The sequence below is a fragment of the Zingiber officinale genome, chromosome 9A (genome assembly GCF_018446385.1).
Source record: "Zingiber officinale cultivar Zhangliang chromosome 9A, Zo_v1.1, whole genome shotgun sequence".
In the NCBI taxonomy this organism is placed as follows: Eukaryota; Viridiplantae; Streptophyta; class Magnoliopsida; order Zingiberales; family Zingiberaceae; genus Zingiber; species Zingiber officinale.
In genome coordinates, this window is record NC_056002.1 from 10,758,212 (window position 1) to 10,773,968 (window position 15,757).

The window sequence follows — 15,757 nt, forward strand, 5'->3', positions numbered from 1 at the left end:
TACCATCTCTTTTATAATCCTTGGCCTTGGCAAATAAGGAAATTTAAATAAAAATTTCCTTAATTCTTTTGCCATTGATAAGGAAAATTTATTTAATTAAAAATAATTTTTTTCTCATCAACAATGTGGCCGGCCACTTTAAACCAAGCAAGGAAAATTTAATTCAATCAAGAATTAAAACTTTCCTAATTTGTTTCCGGAAATTTTATAAAAAATTTCTCTAATAATTTTCCCTTCATGATGGTCAATAAAAAGGAAATTTTATAAATTAAAATATTTCTTTTAAACATGTGGATAAAAAGAAAGTTATCTTTAAAAATTAAAATCTCTTCCAATCTACAAATAAGGAAAGATATCTAATCTTTTCTTAATCCTTGTAGAAGATTTATAAAAGAGATATTTAATTTTTAAACTCTCTTTTAAATCATGAACATGATTAAAAGGAAAGTTTTTACCAAAATTAAAATCAACCTTTTAATCTACAAATAAGGAAAGAGATTTAACTCTTCTCTTAATCTTTTGTAGAATCTTATAAAAGGAAAGATTTAAATTTTTAAACTCTCTTTTAAATCATGTTATCCACATGAAAAAAAATTTTAAAAATAAAATTCCTTTTTATTTTAATAGGGTCGGCCACCTAAGCTTGAGTTCAAGCTAGGGTCGGCCACATGAATTCACCCATGAACCAAAACATGGCCGGCCCTAGCTTGGTCTCCAAGCTAGCTTGGCTGGCCCCCTATAGGATGGGTAAGAAGGTGGGTATAGATGGGTATAGTACTCTATAATTAAGAGGCTACGATAGGGACCGAGAGGAGAAATTGGTTTTGGTCTCCCGATAAAATTAAGCATCTCGTGTTCGCCCCGAACACACAACTTAATTTTATCAATAATAATTCATTCCACTAGAGAATTATTATTGAACTACCGCACCAATCCCAAATTATATTTTTGGGCTCCTTCTTATTATGAGTGTGTTAGTCTCCCTGTGTTTAAGATAACAAATATCCACTAATTAAGTAAGTTACTGACAACTCACTTAATTAATATCTAGCTCCAAGAGTAGTACCACTCAACTTCATCGTCATGTCGGACTAAGTCCACCTGCAGGGTTTAACATGACAATCCTTTTGAGCTCCTCTTGGGGACATTCTCAACCTAGTATATCTAGGACACAGTTTCCTTCTATAATCAACAACACACACTATAAGTGATATCATTTCCCAACTTATCGGACTTATTGATTTATCGAACTAAATCTCACCCATTGACAAATTAAAGAAATAAATATCAAATATATGTGCTTATTATTATATTAGGATTAAGAGCACACACTTCCATAATAACTGAGGTCTTTGTTTCTTTATAAAGTCAGTATAAAAGAAACGACCTCTAATGGTCCTACTCAATACACTCTAAGTGTACTAGTGTAATTATATAGTTAAGATAAACTAATACCTAATTACACTACGACCTCCAAATGGTTTGTTCCTTTCCATCTTGGTCGTGAGCTACTGTTTATAATTTATAAGGTACTGATAACATGATCCCCTATGTGTGACACCACACACCATGTTATCTACAATATAAATTAATTGAACAACTACATTTATCACAAATGTAGACATTTGACCAATGTGATTCTTATTTCTAGATAAATGTTTATACCAAAAGCTAGGCTTTTAGTATACATCCTAACACACACAACGTCCGAGGTTAGAAGAGGAATACGGTAGAAGATCAAGAGGTCTTTCTAAAAGGTATAACTAGTATTTTTCCTTTCCGCATCATACTAGTTATTTTTGGAAATAATACCAAATACAAGAGGCATATGATTTTAGTGTTTCGAATATGTTTTTCGATGTTGTGTTCTTTTGTTTTTCTTTTCCTTATGATTTGATTGTTCTTTTCGGTTAACCTAAAGTTATTTTAGGAAATTAAATATTAGCTTTCTATAAAAGGTTTTGTCTAGTCGGTGGTGGTTGCTCCCATATCCAAGAAGGTCATGTGCCTCGCCACGTCAGTACTGGGAACCGATTATGGAAATTAATATTTAATGGAATTAATAACTTAAGGTGACTTGGGTCGAACGTGTTAAGTCCCGCAGGAGATCCAAGTCAAAACCTAAAAGAACGAATAGATTAAGTTTTGGATCAAACGTGTTAAGTTCCGCAGGTGATCCAAAATTTAATTTAAAAGAACACATGGTAGCTAGGAAAAGGTTCAGACCTTTGTACAAAATTTTTGTACAGTGGAACCTCTAGGCTTTCCGAGTAGCAACCAACAGGAGACTCACCTAGTCGAGCCAGAATATAAAAAAAATATAATATATAAGAAAATATAAATAAGAAAATACCAACGAAGAGGGGTCATGGATAGAACAGGTTCCAAATCACGATCAATTCCTTTTCCAAAGCTTACTGTAATTGCATAGGCCCTTCCTCGTGCCACAAATGCCCTAAAAAAAGCAAAATCTTATAATACAATGACAGAATTCGATTTTGAAGAAGTATGTCAGTGACTGGAGCTGAGAAGAAAATGTCGTCATGGATAACAAGGAAGACTAAGATGAAGTTTGCTATTGAGACTAAGAGAGAGTTAGAGACTGAGACTGAGAGTAAATCTGAGACTGAGATGGAGTCCAAGACTGATAGGGAATATTAGAATGAGATGAAGTCAAAGCAGGAGTATGAGACTGAGACTAAGAGGAAGTTTGAGATTGAGATGAAATTTGACACTGAGATACAATATGCTACTGAGGCTGAAAGGGAATCTGAGACTGAGTCGAAGTCCATACGAACTAGACAATGAAAGTGAGGATACTGATTCGATGAAATTTGAGTCCCACCTAAACAAATTAACCCTATCTTGGATTAAGTTTGACTGAACTTTTTTAATAAAAGGTATTTACATTGCAAAAGAAAGAATTCCTCACCCAAATACTTTAAAGTTATGTGAAGGGAAATTTAATTGAACTCTTAACCTAGTGATGGAAATCATCACATTAAGCACCATGAACAGGCTTCAGCTAGTCCCAAGAAAGCAGAATTAGTATGACAGACAAAAATAAAATGGTACATGTATCTTTAAAGTTCACCCTCACAAAATGGTATATGTATCTATAGAATTAAATGCTTCCTGCAATTTTAAAGTCAAAAGACGTAGAAGGACCTTAAATCCTTGGTCTTTATTGTCCCTTTGCCCAACGGAAATCATCATCATCTTCTTCTTCAGAAGCCTCAAGATGAAATCGAGAGAGAACCAAGAGAGTCTTCGAGGAATTGTTATGATTTCCTCACCCCGCCACTTCCCTTCCTTCAATCCAACTGCTAATCCATCCCTTTCTGCAAGCTGGAACAGTGGAAATAGAAATTGTCATGCCCTAAAAATCTGATCTTTTTTTGTTTTTGCTTTGAAAACGATAATCTTTGTAGCACCGGTATTGTCAAAAACAATCTTTAATTCTCCTCCCTTTTCTAGTTGTTATCCGTCAATTATTACTTGACTCGCACCAACGCTTCTCAATTTTGCTGGTTCGGAAATTCTAAGCCATGGCGGAAGTACTTCGGTCCCCTTCCCACTTCCCTTCTTCTCCAAGGCGTCCCCTTTCTTGCCACTCTGATGATGGCTTCAGCGGCCTTTTAAGCCCTTGCAGTGGGATCGAAGAGTGTGAGGCAGAGGAGGAACGACCTAGCGGCGGCGGCGGCGGCAGCTGCGAGATAGAGAGGAAAAGGGGAAGGAGGAAGAGTTGTGGAGGAGGAGGAGGAGGGACAGATGGGGAAGGGGAGGAGGACGAGCAGCGGTGGCAACATATGTCAGTGTTGGCCTTGTTCTTGACGGTGTTCCAGAAGTCGCTGCTTGGTTGCGAAACGGACGGCGCCGGCGGCGAGGATTTCAACTCAATGCAGATTGGGTGGCCCACCGAAGTACGCCACGTTGCCCATGTCACTTTCGATCGCTTCCATGGATTCCTCGGCCTCCCCGTCGAGTTCGAGCCGGAGGTTCCTCGCAGAGCCCCAAGCGCAAGGTCTGAAAAATCTTCTCCATTTTTTACTGAAGAAACTATCAACTAATTCATTTAACGATCAACAAAGTCACAACAATTATCACTTGAAACAAAGAAACTGAGTGGAGGAAGGAATTTAGGAGTTATTAAAAATTCTACATTGTAATTCATCATTGGAATTCTTCTGCAGTGCGACTGTCTTTGGCGTTTCTACAGAATCTATTCAATGCTCGTATGATGCTAGAGGCAATAGTGTTCCAACCATCCTTTTACTGATACAAATGTGTCTGAGCAAGGCGGCCTTCGGGTATATCTGCTGAATTTAAATGCAGTTTTGGTCACAATTTAAGATTCAGATATGATTTTAATAACAATGAACAGGCTGAAGGAATCTTCAGAATTAACGCTGAGAACACTCAAGAAGAATATGTCAAGGACCAGCTAAATAATGGAGTAGTTCCACAGAGTGTTGGCAGGTTTAATAAAGGTGTCACTGAAACCTCATCATCCCTATTGAATCCCTTCCATGTTCAAATAAGTCATGAAGCTAGTTTCTTGCAGATCTAGAAGCATTGACTGTTTTTTAATATAAGAAATTTGAAAGAAGTTATTGCTTCAATATGCCAATGTTCTATAATTAGTTTTTCCCTCTGACTGTTTGAAGCCATCATTAATTCTATAGATGCCTGCTTATCCATTTTCAAGCTTTGATCTAAAAGGTTGTCGATATATACCGCAAGCTTTCAATTTCGAAGAACATGTTGGTCTCATCTGATACCAGGTTTTCTTTCTTCAACCCTTGTGCAGGCCTGGTTTAGAGAGCTTCCTACTGGGTTGCTGGACTCACTATCATCTGAGCAGGTGATGCAATGCCGAACCGAAGAAGATTGTGCCGGACTTGCGAGTTTGCTGCCACAGACAGAGGCTGCTCTATTGGATTGGGCTGTCAATTTGATGGTCGACGTTGTCTAGGAAGAACAAATAAACAAGATGAATGCACGCAACATTGCCACAGTGTTTGCTCCAAACATGACGCAGGTAATTGATGGCGGATGCATTTCGGTTTCTTCTCTGTTTTTGTAGTATCAATCGTTTGTTTTCAATTCCAGATGGTCGATCTTTTGACTGCACTGATGCATGCAGTACAAGTGATGAACTTCCTGAGGATGCAATCTTGAAGACACTGAAAGAGAGACAAGATCCAACTTTGGATGATGCTTCTCTTTCAAATGCAGATCCATCTGATGAGAATGGTCATGCAGGCCCTGAGCTCCACCTCGAGTCTTGCCGTAAGGAAGCAACTGAACATGTGATTGATGAATCTCCTCTAACCTCACTTAACGATGCTTCAACTGAGGGGATGGCATCATGCTGTGAACAAGAATCATCTGCCAATGGATCTGGCATTGTTCATGCAAATTCGCATGGAAAGAAAGCCCAACCGAATCCACAGCCAGAGTCACGGGAAGGGAAGAAAGGCAAGAGGACTACCAACCGGTAGATCTTCCTGGCCAACGGAGAAGTCCAAGGGGAGAAGCGCCATTCTTGTGAGTCATGAATTCCAAGGTGGAACGTATAGAGGCATCGAGGTGAAACTGTGGGCGTTTAGCTCGTCTAATTTGTTTGTAGGTGTGTGGATTTAATATAAGAAAGTGGTATATTTAATATATATTTCTGTTAGAAATAGTTAATAAAAATATTTATAATAAATAAATTATATGTAATTAGAAAAAAATAATAATATAATTCTTCCAGACATATTAAACTCAAACTTATTTGAGAACAGATCATGACACAAAATAATTTTTAAAGGAAAACGGTTGAAGAATAGAAAGATGTATAAATATATTGAATAATTTAACATAGATTATAGGAGTAAAATGTAAAATTTAAATTATGAGAGATAAAATAAAAATATATAATTGGATAGAATTGCTGGGTCCGGCCCGGCCGTCCGGGCTTGGCCTTTGTAGACCAAATAGGAGCTGAAACCCTAGTACTCACCTTTTAATCCCACTCGCCGAGCCGCACACTCGCGGCCTCCTCTAGCTCTGCACGCTGATCAACCTCTGCATCAGGATCGAGAGCAATGGTAAGCGTAAATCGATCTCATCTTCTCAAGTTTAATGCTTCTTATTCCTCCTTGGTGATTTGTGGTATTTCGACTTGCTTACGTACCATTTTCGTGCACTAAACAGGCGCCGAAGAAGGAGAAAGCCCCGCCGCCGTCTTCGAAGCCGGCCAAATCTGGGGGAGGCAAGCAGAAGAAGAAGGTGGGAATCCCTTTTTATTGTAAAAGTCTGGACTTTTCCCATTTTTTTCTTCTTTAGTGGTGTATAAGTGGGTTGGTACTTGGATTGCAGAAGTGGAGCAAGGGAAAGCAGAAGGAGAAGGTGAACAATGCGGTTCTCTTTGACCAAGCGAACTACGATAAGATGCTCTCCGAAGTTCCCAAATACAAGCAGATCACCCCTTCGGTGCTGTCTGAGAGATTGCGGGTAAGAAAGCCTGACTTATTCATTTGTTATTGTCCATACTCTTAAGGGATATAATTCGGATCAGAATTCAGTAACACTGTTGCTCAAACTGATGTATTGTTGCTGGGTATGTGACTGAAAGCTTATCCTTTTGATATGTGATTGTGGCCATGCCTTTGACCAATCTGTTATTTACAAAAGGGACAAGGGTTTATTCAAAGCATTTTGTTTGTTTGATTATACTCTTTCAAACTGATTAGGAGAGAGTAAAAGAGTTGCCTAATTGAGTTGTTATTTAGTTTCTCAGTATGCATCATTCAATCCGGAGTCTTCTTCCTACTGGCTCGAAACCTATAGTTTGGAGGGGGATATTTCTCCAAATATCCCCCCATCTCAATATCTCTAGAGGAATATTTTCGTGGCGATGTGAAATCACCAAGCATATTCTCTCTCTTTGTTTTTTTAACAATTTTTTTTAAAGAGAACCTATGTAGGCGCGTGGGTGAGAGAGGATATTAAACTTCTGGTTAAATAAAATATTATTATTAAATTAATTATATTTAATAATTATTAAAATATATAAATAAATACTAAGAAAAAATTATTTATGAAACTATTCATGAAATATATTAAATTGAAATATTAATAAATATAATTAATTTGATTTAAAGGTAAAATTAAATATAAATTAATAAAGTGATAGTGAGATCCATAAATATTTAATTGGATAAATATTTAATTGTGAAATTTAGGATATTTAGAGTGAGATTTGATAGATGGATCTCATAAATATTTGGTTTTGAGGATTTGGGATATTTGGCGAGTAAGATATTAGATTGATAATGTGGATACAAGAACCATAAATATTTAGGAGAAATATTTGGTCTTATTGTGGATGCTCTAATGAGTTTCAGAGTTAATCATTTAGCTGTGTCACTACTTTATTTGTGTTGGGTAATATTGATGCTTTGGTAAAATTGATCTCTTTGGCAAAAAGCATGTGATTCCTGTCATACTTTATTACTCTATTCCTTATCATTTCATGACACTATAACTATATAATTCATGTAAAAATATATAAGATTAATTAAATTGGAGTAAGGTTAGTCAATTCAAGATCTAATGTGTATGATATAAAAAGTTGGTATAGATTTTTTTTATTTAAAAGAACTATTTTTTTTGTAAGTGCGTTTTAATTGGATTCACTGTTATGTGAGATGTGTGGTCTTCATAGTTGTATTACGCTGTGCCACTTTAAAGTTCTGCCTATGTTATGCCACTTAATTTTCTTGTGATGGGTCTTTTTTACTATCATCAGCCCTGAAAACATGGATCTGTTCATTGGTAACATTATGTTGTGTTACTATCTTTGGCCGATCTTTGCTTTGACAAAGTAACTGTACTTTTGATGATTGTCAGTCCAGTGCTTTCTTTTGCTCATGTGTTTTAGTTAATTTATTCACTTCATTTCAAATTAATATACATTCTTAAAATATTTAACCGATTGTTCTAAATTGTAGTTTGGCAGTTTATTCAAGTTCTTACCTGGCCATTCTACTAGTTTGTGATAATCTGTGAGATTTCTTATTGCAGCTGCTGTAGGGTCATCTTTGCCTACTTATTTTGTATTAGATATTAATCGGTAAATTTTAGTTTTTGTCTCTACAGATTTTCTTCATCTTAGTTGGTATTGTTATTTGCTCTCCATACACTTCCAATGTCTAAAATAACTGTTTGTTTGTAAGTCGAATGAAATTTGTATGGATTGAGGGGCTTCCGTTTAGTTCTTTTTCAAAAGAAGACTTGAACTGAGATAGTTCTTATTTGTCTTCAGATTAATGGTTCGCTTGCAAGGAGGGCAATAAAGGATCTGATGGCAAGGGGAGCTATCAGGATGGTATCTGCTCACTCAAGCCAACAAATCTACACTAGAGCCACCAATACTTGACAAGTCTCTCATTGTAGTTCACTAGGAACTGAAACATGTTTTCGTTTATCATCAGATGTTATTTTCATGCTGCTGTTCTGGAGTGAAACTCATCCTACATGTGGTTATTTTCCAAAAGTTTAACTAGAGCCACCAATACTAAAGACAAAAGTCTGTCTGAAGTATTTTTATACTTTTAGGTAACAATTTTGTTAATCTTCAAACACAGAAAGCCAGTAACCGTTAACTACTCAGAAAAGATAATCTGATACAAATCAATCAGTCAGACACAAGACTGAAGATAAGAATACATACTAATTACAATTTCCATCTTCAAACAAGGATAAACAAAAATTGTACAAGCTAATTACACAATTAAAAAGTAGTGTTGCATGCATACTCAGCAACAAGTGGGGCAATGGATGAGACCATTTTCGTTGCACGCTTGACATTTCACCGTCTTCTTCTGCTCCTCATCCAACACCTTGCAGCTGCCGTTGCAGTCCATGCACATGACGAACCTCACGCCTGCGCAGGCCTCGCACACCGTCGTCACCCTCGGAAGTTCGTTTAGCAACAGCCCCAGCTTCCCCTCCTCCTCCAACTTCAGCACCTCCTCCGCGCCGCCGACGAGCCTTCCCTTCACGAAAACCATCGGAATGCTTACTTCTTTCGCTCCCATCAGCGACCGCACCTCTTCTCTGTATCCCGAGTCCATCGAAATGTCCCGCTCCATGAACTGGACACGGTGAGATTCGAGCGCGGACCTGACGGCGTTGCAGTGCTCGAAGGTCTTCCTGATACCCCGCAGCGTCGTCGAGTAGAAGACCACCGTGTTCTTGCCTCCCGGCGGGCACATTTCGTCGAAAGATTGAAGCAATAGAGCGGAATCGCGGGCGTTTTGGGTTCTAGGAACTAAAGTTACCTTCTTTTTGATCCTTTCTCCTTCCTGCAGATGCTCCCTCTCCAGAGAATCGATAAACACGGGATCGAAAACAGGACTAAGGCTCCTCCTCCAGGCAGAACCTACGGAATCTCTCGCCGATGCCGGCGGTGTGAGGTTTCTCTTCTTCCCTGGAGTTGGCGTCGGAATCCGCTTGGTGTTGTCCAGAGAAGAGAGGAACTTGGGGTCGAAGACAGGACTAAGGCTCCTCCTCGAAGCAGAACCGACGGAATCTCTCGCCGGTGTGAGATTTCTCTTCTTCCCCTGAGTCGGCGCTGGAATCTGCTTTTTGTTGTCGGAAGGACTGAAGGGCCTCAGTATCCGATTCAAGTCAAAATCCCACCTTTTTGACTCCTGCGGCCGCGCCGACGCGTTCTCCTTCCCCGTCAATCTCCTCTTTTGCTTCGCCGCTGAAGCCAGCGGAGTCGAAAGGTGAGATTTTTCCTGCTTCTTAAGCGGGGTCCAAAATGGCGTCTCGTCGGCGAGGTCCTCCATGAGTTCCCGTGCGTCGATAATCTCCATCGGCTCTTCCTTTGCGACGACTCTGTTAAGGAAGGAAACGTCAAGAGGAGGAGGTCGCTGGCATTCCCTCTTGATGACTTCCCGTTCCTCTGCTTGCCGGTCGGGTTCATCCCGTTCGAGATTTAGGGCGCCGTAGGTGGTGGAGGTGAGCGAGACAACGTGGTCGGAGAAGAAGATTCCGCCGTCGAGATCGTCGGTGGAGAGCGGCTTGGAGGCAATGCAGCCCATGATCAGTAACTTCCTTCTCGGTGAGTGGAGTCTTTGTACCTCCCAAAAGTAACGGCTACTCGACATTATTTTTCCCTTTTATTCGTTCCAACGGGTTCCAACGGTCGGAAAAGAAATTATATATATATATATATATATATATATATATATATATATATATATATATATATATATATATATATATATCACTAATATTAGAACAAATAACTTGGATGAATAACTATTATTATGTCAAATCTATAGAAAGACAGTTTTATCCATTTAATATTAAAGTAGATAACACTATTTTAGAGATTTTTATGAAGCAACAACACCAATTGATTCTCTCATTTGATTACATATCTAGTATAATTGGAAAATCAAATCAAGACAAAATCAAAGTCTAGTTTTTTAGTTGGGTTGACTAGTTTTCTTAAGGGTAATAGCAACATGAACCTATAAATTCAATTTTATTATGGGACTTAAAAAATTCATAATTTTTATAAACCTCTTTTATTTACTATCTACATTTTCTATTTACTATCTTTATTTATAATATTTATTTATATATTATCATAAATATATATTTATAATATACATATTAATTAATCTATTAATAATATATATTAGTTTTATTTAATAACTTTTAATAAATTATTAATTTAATAATTAATATATAATAATTAACTCCAATCTTAATTTATTTCCTTTATATGTAAATTCTTATATAACACCTTTACTTTTGACACTCATTCTTGTTCTTTTTAAATTATTTTAAATTCAGCATCCAATTTTAGATGCTGAATTCTTGAATTTGTAAAACCCACATCAATTGCAATGCTATTAGATTTACAAAACCTAACTTTTTGAGTTTTGTAAATCCAACATTACAGTCACTCTAACGATGATCTCAGTCATTAAACTATCGTGACTAATGATGATTTCAATCATTAAACTATCGAATTATTGAAGGTGAAAAAGAACATCAAGCATAACAAGAAAATAAGATTTTTGAGACGAAATTAAAATATAAAAATGAAATGAATTTGACGGAACTACAAAAAAATAAATTAAATACCAAAAAAATGAAAATTTTCTAAACAAAATATTTAAAATTTACTGAAAAATTGATAGAGGAAAAAATCGTTTTAAATTTATATAAATTATAGATAAGTTTTTTGAAACCGTTTTAAATTTAAAATGAATTTGAGATAAAACTATAATTAAATATTTATAAATAAAAATTATAGAATTTAAAATTGTATAATCTTTGTCAAAATATTTATTTGAAATTTAATGAAAAATTGAGATGGAAAAATCCCTTCTTAATTTAAATAAATTAAAGATAGATTTTTAAATGAAAATAAAATGATGTGCTAAAAGGATGTCCATATATTTTCATAATGGTATGGTATTGTTTATTTTGGGTCTAGGCTGTAGGATCGAAAAACACTAGAGGAGGGAGGAGTGAATAGCATTCGTGGCTAATTCGTTTGTTAAGAAATAATCGAGTAAACACGTAGCGGAATAAACAGAAATCAAATACAAACACCAAGATTTTACTTGGTTCGGAGCCTGTGGCGATTCCTACTCCAAGGCCCGCACGTGAGAGTGCTTTCGATGGCCAATCACTAATCAATCGTAAAATCTTTACAAATTACAAGAGATATATAATGTAAGTGCAAAAAAAGTATACCAACAATTAAGAATGAGAAATTTTAGGCTTCAGGTTGTCAGAGCAGTGCTACGGTTTCTTCGGATCGTCTTTGGAGCAGCGCATAAAAGAAGGATCACGATTTTGTGTTATACCTGTGCATTTGCTCGATACTAGTTTAAATAGCCTGTTGAGGGTGCCTCCAACCTCCATAGGAGGCGCCTCCAGCCAAGGTTTATCCTCTTTTCCGCGATGCTGATAAGCTCTGATGTCTGCGCTGCTTATCTACCCAAAGGCGCCTCCAAGTTCCATGGAGGGTGCCCTCCATCCAGCGTTCAAGGCACCTTCAGCATCCTTGGAAGGCGCCTTCTGTCCTGCTTCCTGCGCAGTTCCAACCAAGGCGCCCGAGGTGCCTCCAACAACCCCGAGGCACCTCGGACACTGTTTATCCGAGCATTCCCTTTGGCAACTTCATTCCTGCAAGACATATTAGTCCACAAATAAAGTATACCCTGTAACACCAAGTTAGCATAATAATATAAGATAAATAAAAGTATTTGACAGTCACCGGACTGTCCTGTTCTGACTTCGAGTTTCTCGGAAACCCTAAATCGAATCGATACCTACTGTTTCCCTCATCGGGGAACGCGCCCTCACCTACTCCTCTTAGGAGAGTTTACATGTTGCATATTTCAGTCTTCATGTTGGTCGTTCTCTCCACGACCCGTCTGACTTCCACCCGGTTCGCGACACCAAAATTTCAACCTAAAGTCTCCGACTCTAGGATTTTGTCTAAAGCGTTCGACCCGTCAAGACTTTCCACCTAGGGTTACCACCCCTTAGGGTTTTCCACCTGCCTAACCGCAACTAGGGCTTTTGCCTAAGAACACTTAGGACTTTCCTGTAATCTCATTTAAACTTGTTAGACAACAAATAACCTTAACTTTGAACCCTTTGTCATAATCAAAACTCAGATTTGATCGTCTAATATTTCCCGCACCAACATAGACCCTCGTGGAGATATCCACGTCCTTTTAACCCTCTGATTTTTACTAAATCTTTCTAATGTGGGACTTTGATTGAAGTCCAACAATCTTCCCGTCAAACGAAGAACCACCATTACTCTCATGGTCTAGGTCTCCCCGTAAGCATCCAATCATCCTGACCTGCTCACCCTCGTGGAGATATCTTACGTCCTTTTAATCATATGATCTTTACCAAATCTTTCTAATGTGGGACTTTGATTGAACCCCAACAATTTTCCCGTCCGACGAAGGACTACCATTACTCTCATGGTCTAGGCCTCCTCGTGAGCATCCAGTCACTCTTGACCTATTTCGGGCCTCTCCTGTAAGCATTCAGTCACCCTAACCCGCTCCGAGCCTACCCTTAACTTCGTTCAAGGGCATCTCACATTACATCTGGTTTGGACCATGATTTTGATACTCTTTGTTGTACCCAAAGAATGTCCACACATCCCCACAATGGTATGATATTGTCCACTTTGGGCTTATACCCTCATAGCTTTGCTTTTGGACTCTATTCATAAGCGTCATGCTAATGGAGATATCCTATATCCTTTTAATATTTTGATCTTTATTAAATCATTTCAACGTAGAACTTTGATTGGACCTCAATATAAAATCCATTTCAAACTTATAAATAAGATAGATTTACTACAAAATTAATAGTTGATTTATAAACTATAATATTTGAAAAAAATTAAGATAAAATTTGAAATGAATTTGAGAAGAAGTTATAAATATATTTTTATAAATAAAAATAAATATGGATTACAAACAAAAATTTAAACCGTATATAATTTATGTAAAAAAAATATTTAAAATTTAATGAAAAATTGAGATGAAAAAAATTTCAAATTTATATAAATTAGAAATAAATTTTTAGATAAAAATAAATCAATTTCAGACTTATATAATTCAGATATGGATTTGCTACATAATTAGTAGTTCATTTATAAAATACAATATTTGAAAAAAAAAAAATGAGATGCAATTCGAAATGAATTTGAGATGAAATTATAAATAATTTTTTATAAATAAAAATAAATATGAATTACAAACAAACTTTAAATTGTATATTTTCTATCAAAAATTTATTTAAAATTTAATTAAAAATTATGATAGAAAAATATCTGTTATATATAAATTAGAGACGGATTTTTTTTTAAAAAAATAAAATTTATTTCAGATTTATTTAAATGAGAATTGAATTTGCTATTGAATTAGTAGTTTGTTTATAAAATATAATATTTTTAAAAAAAAACTAAGACAAAAATTGAAATAAATTTGTGACAAATTTATAAATAATTTTAATAAATAAAAAAATATGGATTACAAATATAATTTGAAATCATATAATTTTTTATTAAAAATTCATTAAAATTTAATGAAAAAAATTGAGATAAAAAAATCATTTCAAAGGTAAATCCGCTATCAACGGTCCACGGATATGGAGGGAGGACCCCTAATTAACCATTATATCAGAAATGTCATACATCTACCGTCTGTGCTACACCCTGAGGACTAAAAAAAATCCTTTGAAATTTATATGAGTGATATATTTGTTATGGAAATACAAATGTATTTCATTTTAAAAATATAATACAAATCCTTTTCCTTTTCCTTTCGCTTAAAATCGGGCTCCTTCTAACCTAATTTCTTTTCGTAACCGGGCCTCCTTATATGTGCACAAGGTTGTGCACCTCGGTGGCTACGAAGACACCTAGGCCGCCTCACACGATGGCAAGGACACCCACGACAGCGAGGATGCCCGCAACCATTTCAAAGCCGCCATTGGTAAGCCTCCAATGCTCAACAATGCTACCTTCGCCAAGATCGAAAGCGACTGAATCAAGATTTTTTCTCTCTAAACCACATTACGGAATCTAGGTTTTTAAATCTACATCTCTTTTTCACTGATTCACAATGGTTGCAATACTTGAGATGATGTTAAGATCTAGGATTTTGTTCTTATTGCAAAGGGTTTCTTTTAAACTTTCAAGGATGAGGTTGTCTTCTGTAAATCTCTCTGATTAACACAAGAAGGTACTTTTTTTACCGGTTCCTTTCCACGTTATTGTTAGTATTGATGTGTTGTATTACACTTGGCCGCTTTAAAGTGCATTTTAATAATTGTTTTTTTTCTCTTAAACATAATAGAGAAGAAAATTTTTATGAGATTGGATTGTTAACTTCTTGACTTGATCAATGACTCATTATTTTCTTTGACCTTTTTTAGAGCATCTATAGTCGTGAAAGTTTTCCATTAGGTCCTTCGATACCACATCAGGTTTACGTCAAAAGTAAAAAATCTTATACATCTCTCCACTATTAAAAAAAATTTTCAACAACTTCTTAATAGATATCACTATCAAAAATACCTTTCAACAATTCCTTTAAAATAAATTAAAAAACATTTTAATATTAAAAAAAGAAAAACCAAGGAGCGGCTCCTTCGTTTAATCGAAGGAGGTCTCTTCCATTGGCCACAGAGGCAATGTAGTCGACACTATGGATGCCCTTAAAGATGGCACTTTCACATGTCTAAATGATATTTCCATTTATTCTGAATATTTGGCATAATCTCCGAGCTTAAGTCGGTACAAAGATTTAAAATACTTGCTTTTATTATTGGAAAATCTGTCAACATTCTTTTTTTAATTTTTAGCGATGGTATCATGCAGAGAGTTCGTGGACAACAAATCAATTTGCATTAGTATAAGTCAAAATAATTAATTGTTCATTACTTTTTAATTACATATTGTGTGCATCTTGTTTTTATATTTATTAGACTAATATAAGTTATTGTAATATGAACATGATCAATATAGAAAGAAAAAAAAATATTGATAATCTTATGTGATGTGGTGGATCACTCATATAAGGGGAGAGTGTATGGATTTGAACACAATCGATACTTTAGAAGATCAAATAATTCAAATTTCAATAAATTTGCTCTAATGAGATGAACAAAAAATTATCACAAAAATTGAATGCATGCA

The 15,757-nt window shown here is 36.0% G+C and overlaps 2 protein-coding genes and 1 pseudogene across 2 annotated transcripts; 2 read left to right on the forward strand and 1 right to left on the reverse strand.

Moving 5' to 3' along the window:
• The first annotated feature begins 3,143 nt into the window (after positions 1-3,143).
• Positions 3,144-5,670, forward strand: LOC122020447 (annotated as a pseudogene).
• Positions 5,671-5,945: 275 nt separating this feature from the next.
• Positions 5,946-8,600, forward strand: LOC122020449 (40S ribosomal protein S25-like). The gene is made up of 4 exons (XM_042578382.1): positions 5,946-6,095; positions 6,202-6,276; positions 6,367-6,501; positions 8,315-8,600. The coding sequence occupies exons 1-4, from the start codon at positions 6,093-6,095 to the stop codon at positions 8,426-8,428; spliced, it is 327 nt and encodes a 108-aa protein (XP_042434316.1). The 5' UTR covers positions 5,946-6,092; the 3' UTR covers positions 8,429-8,600.
• Positions 8,601-8,619: 19 nt separating this feature from the next.
• Positions 8,620-10,147, reverse strand: LOC122020448. The gene has a single exon (XM_042578381.1). The coding sequence runs from the start codon at positions 10,098-10,100 to the stop codon at positions 8,808-8,810; it is 1,293 nt and encodes a 430-aa protein (XP_042434315.1). The 5' UTR covers positions 10,101-10,147; the 3' UTR covers positions 8,620-8,807.
• Between the last annotated feature and the right edge of the window lie 5,610 nt (positions 10,148-15,757).

Excerpts from the sequence above, each read along its gene's own strand:
- LOC122020449 (XM_042578382.1), top strand. Across the intron at positions 6,277-6,366 it reads GAGGCAAGCAGAAGAAGAAG|AAGTGGAGCAAGGGAAAGCA; the intron begins GTGGGAATCCCT and ends CTTGGATTGCAG. Across the intron at positions 6,502-8,314 it reads TGCTGTCTGAGAGATTGCGG|ATTAATGGTTCGCTTGCAAG; the intron begins GTAAGAAAGCCT and ends ATTTGTCTTCAG.
- LOC122020448 (XM_042578381.1), bottom strand. The coding sequence starts at position 10,100 with ATGGGCTGCATTGCCTCCAAGCCGCTCTCCACCGACGATCTCGACGGC.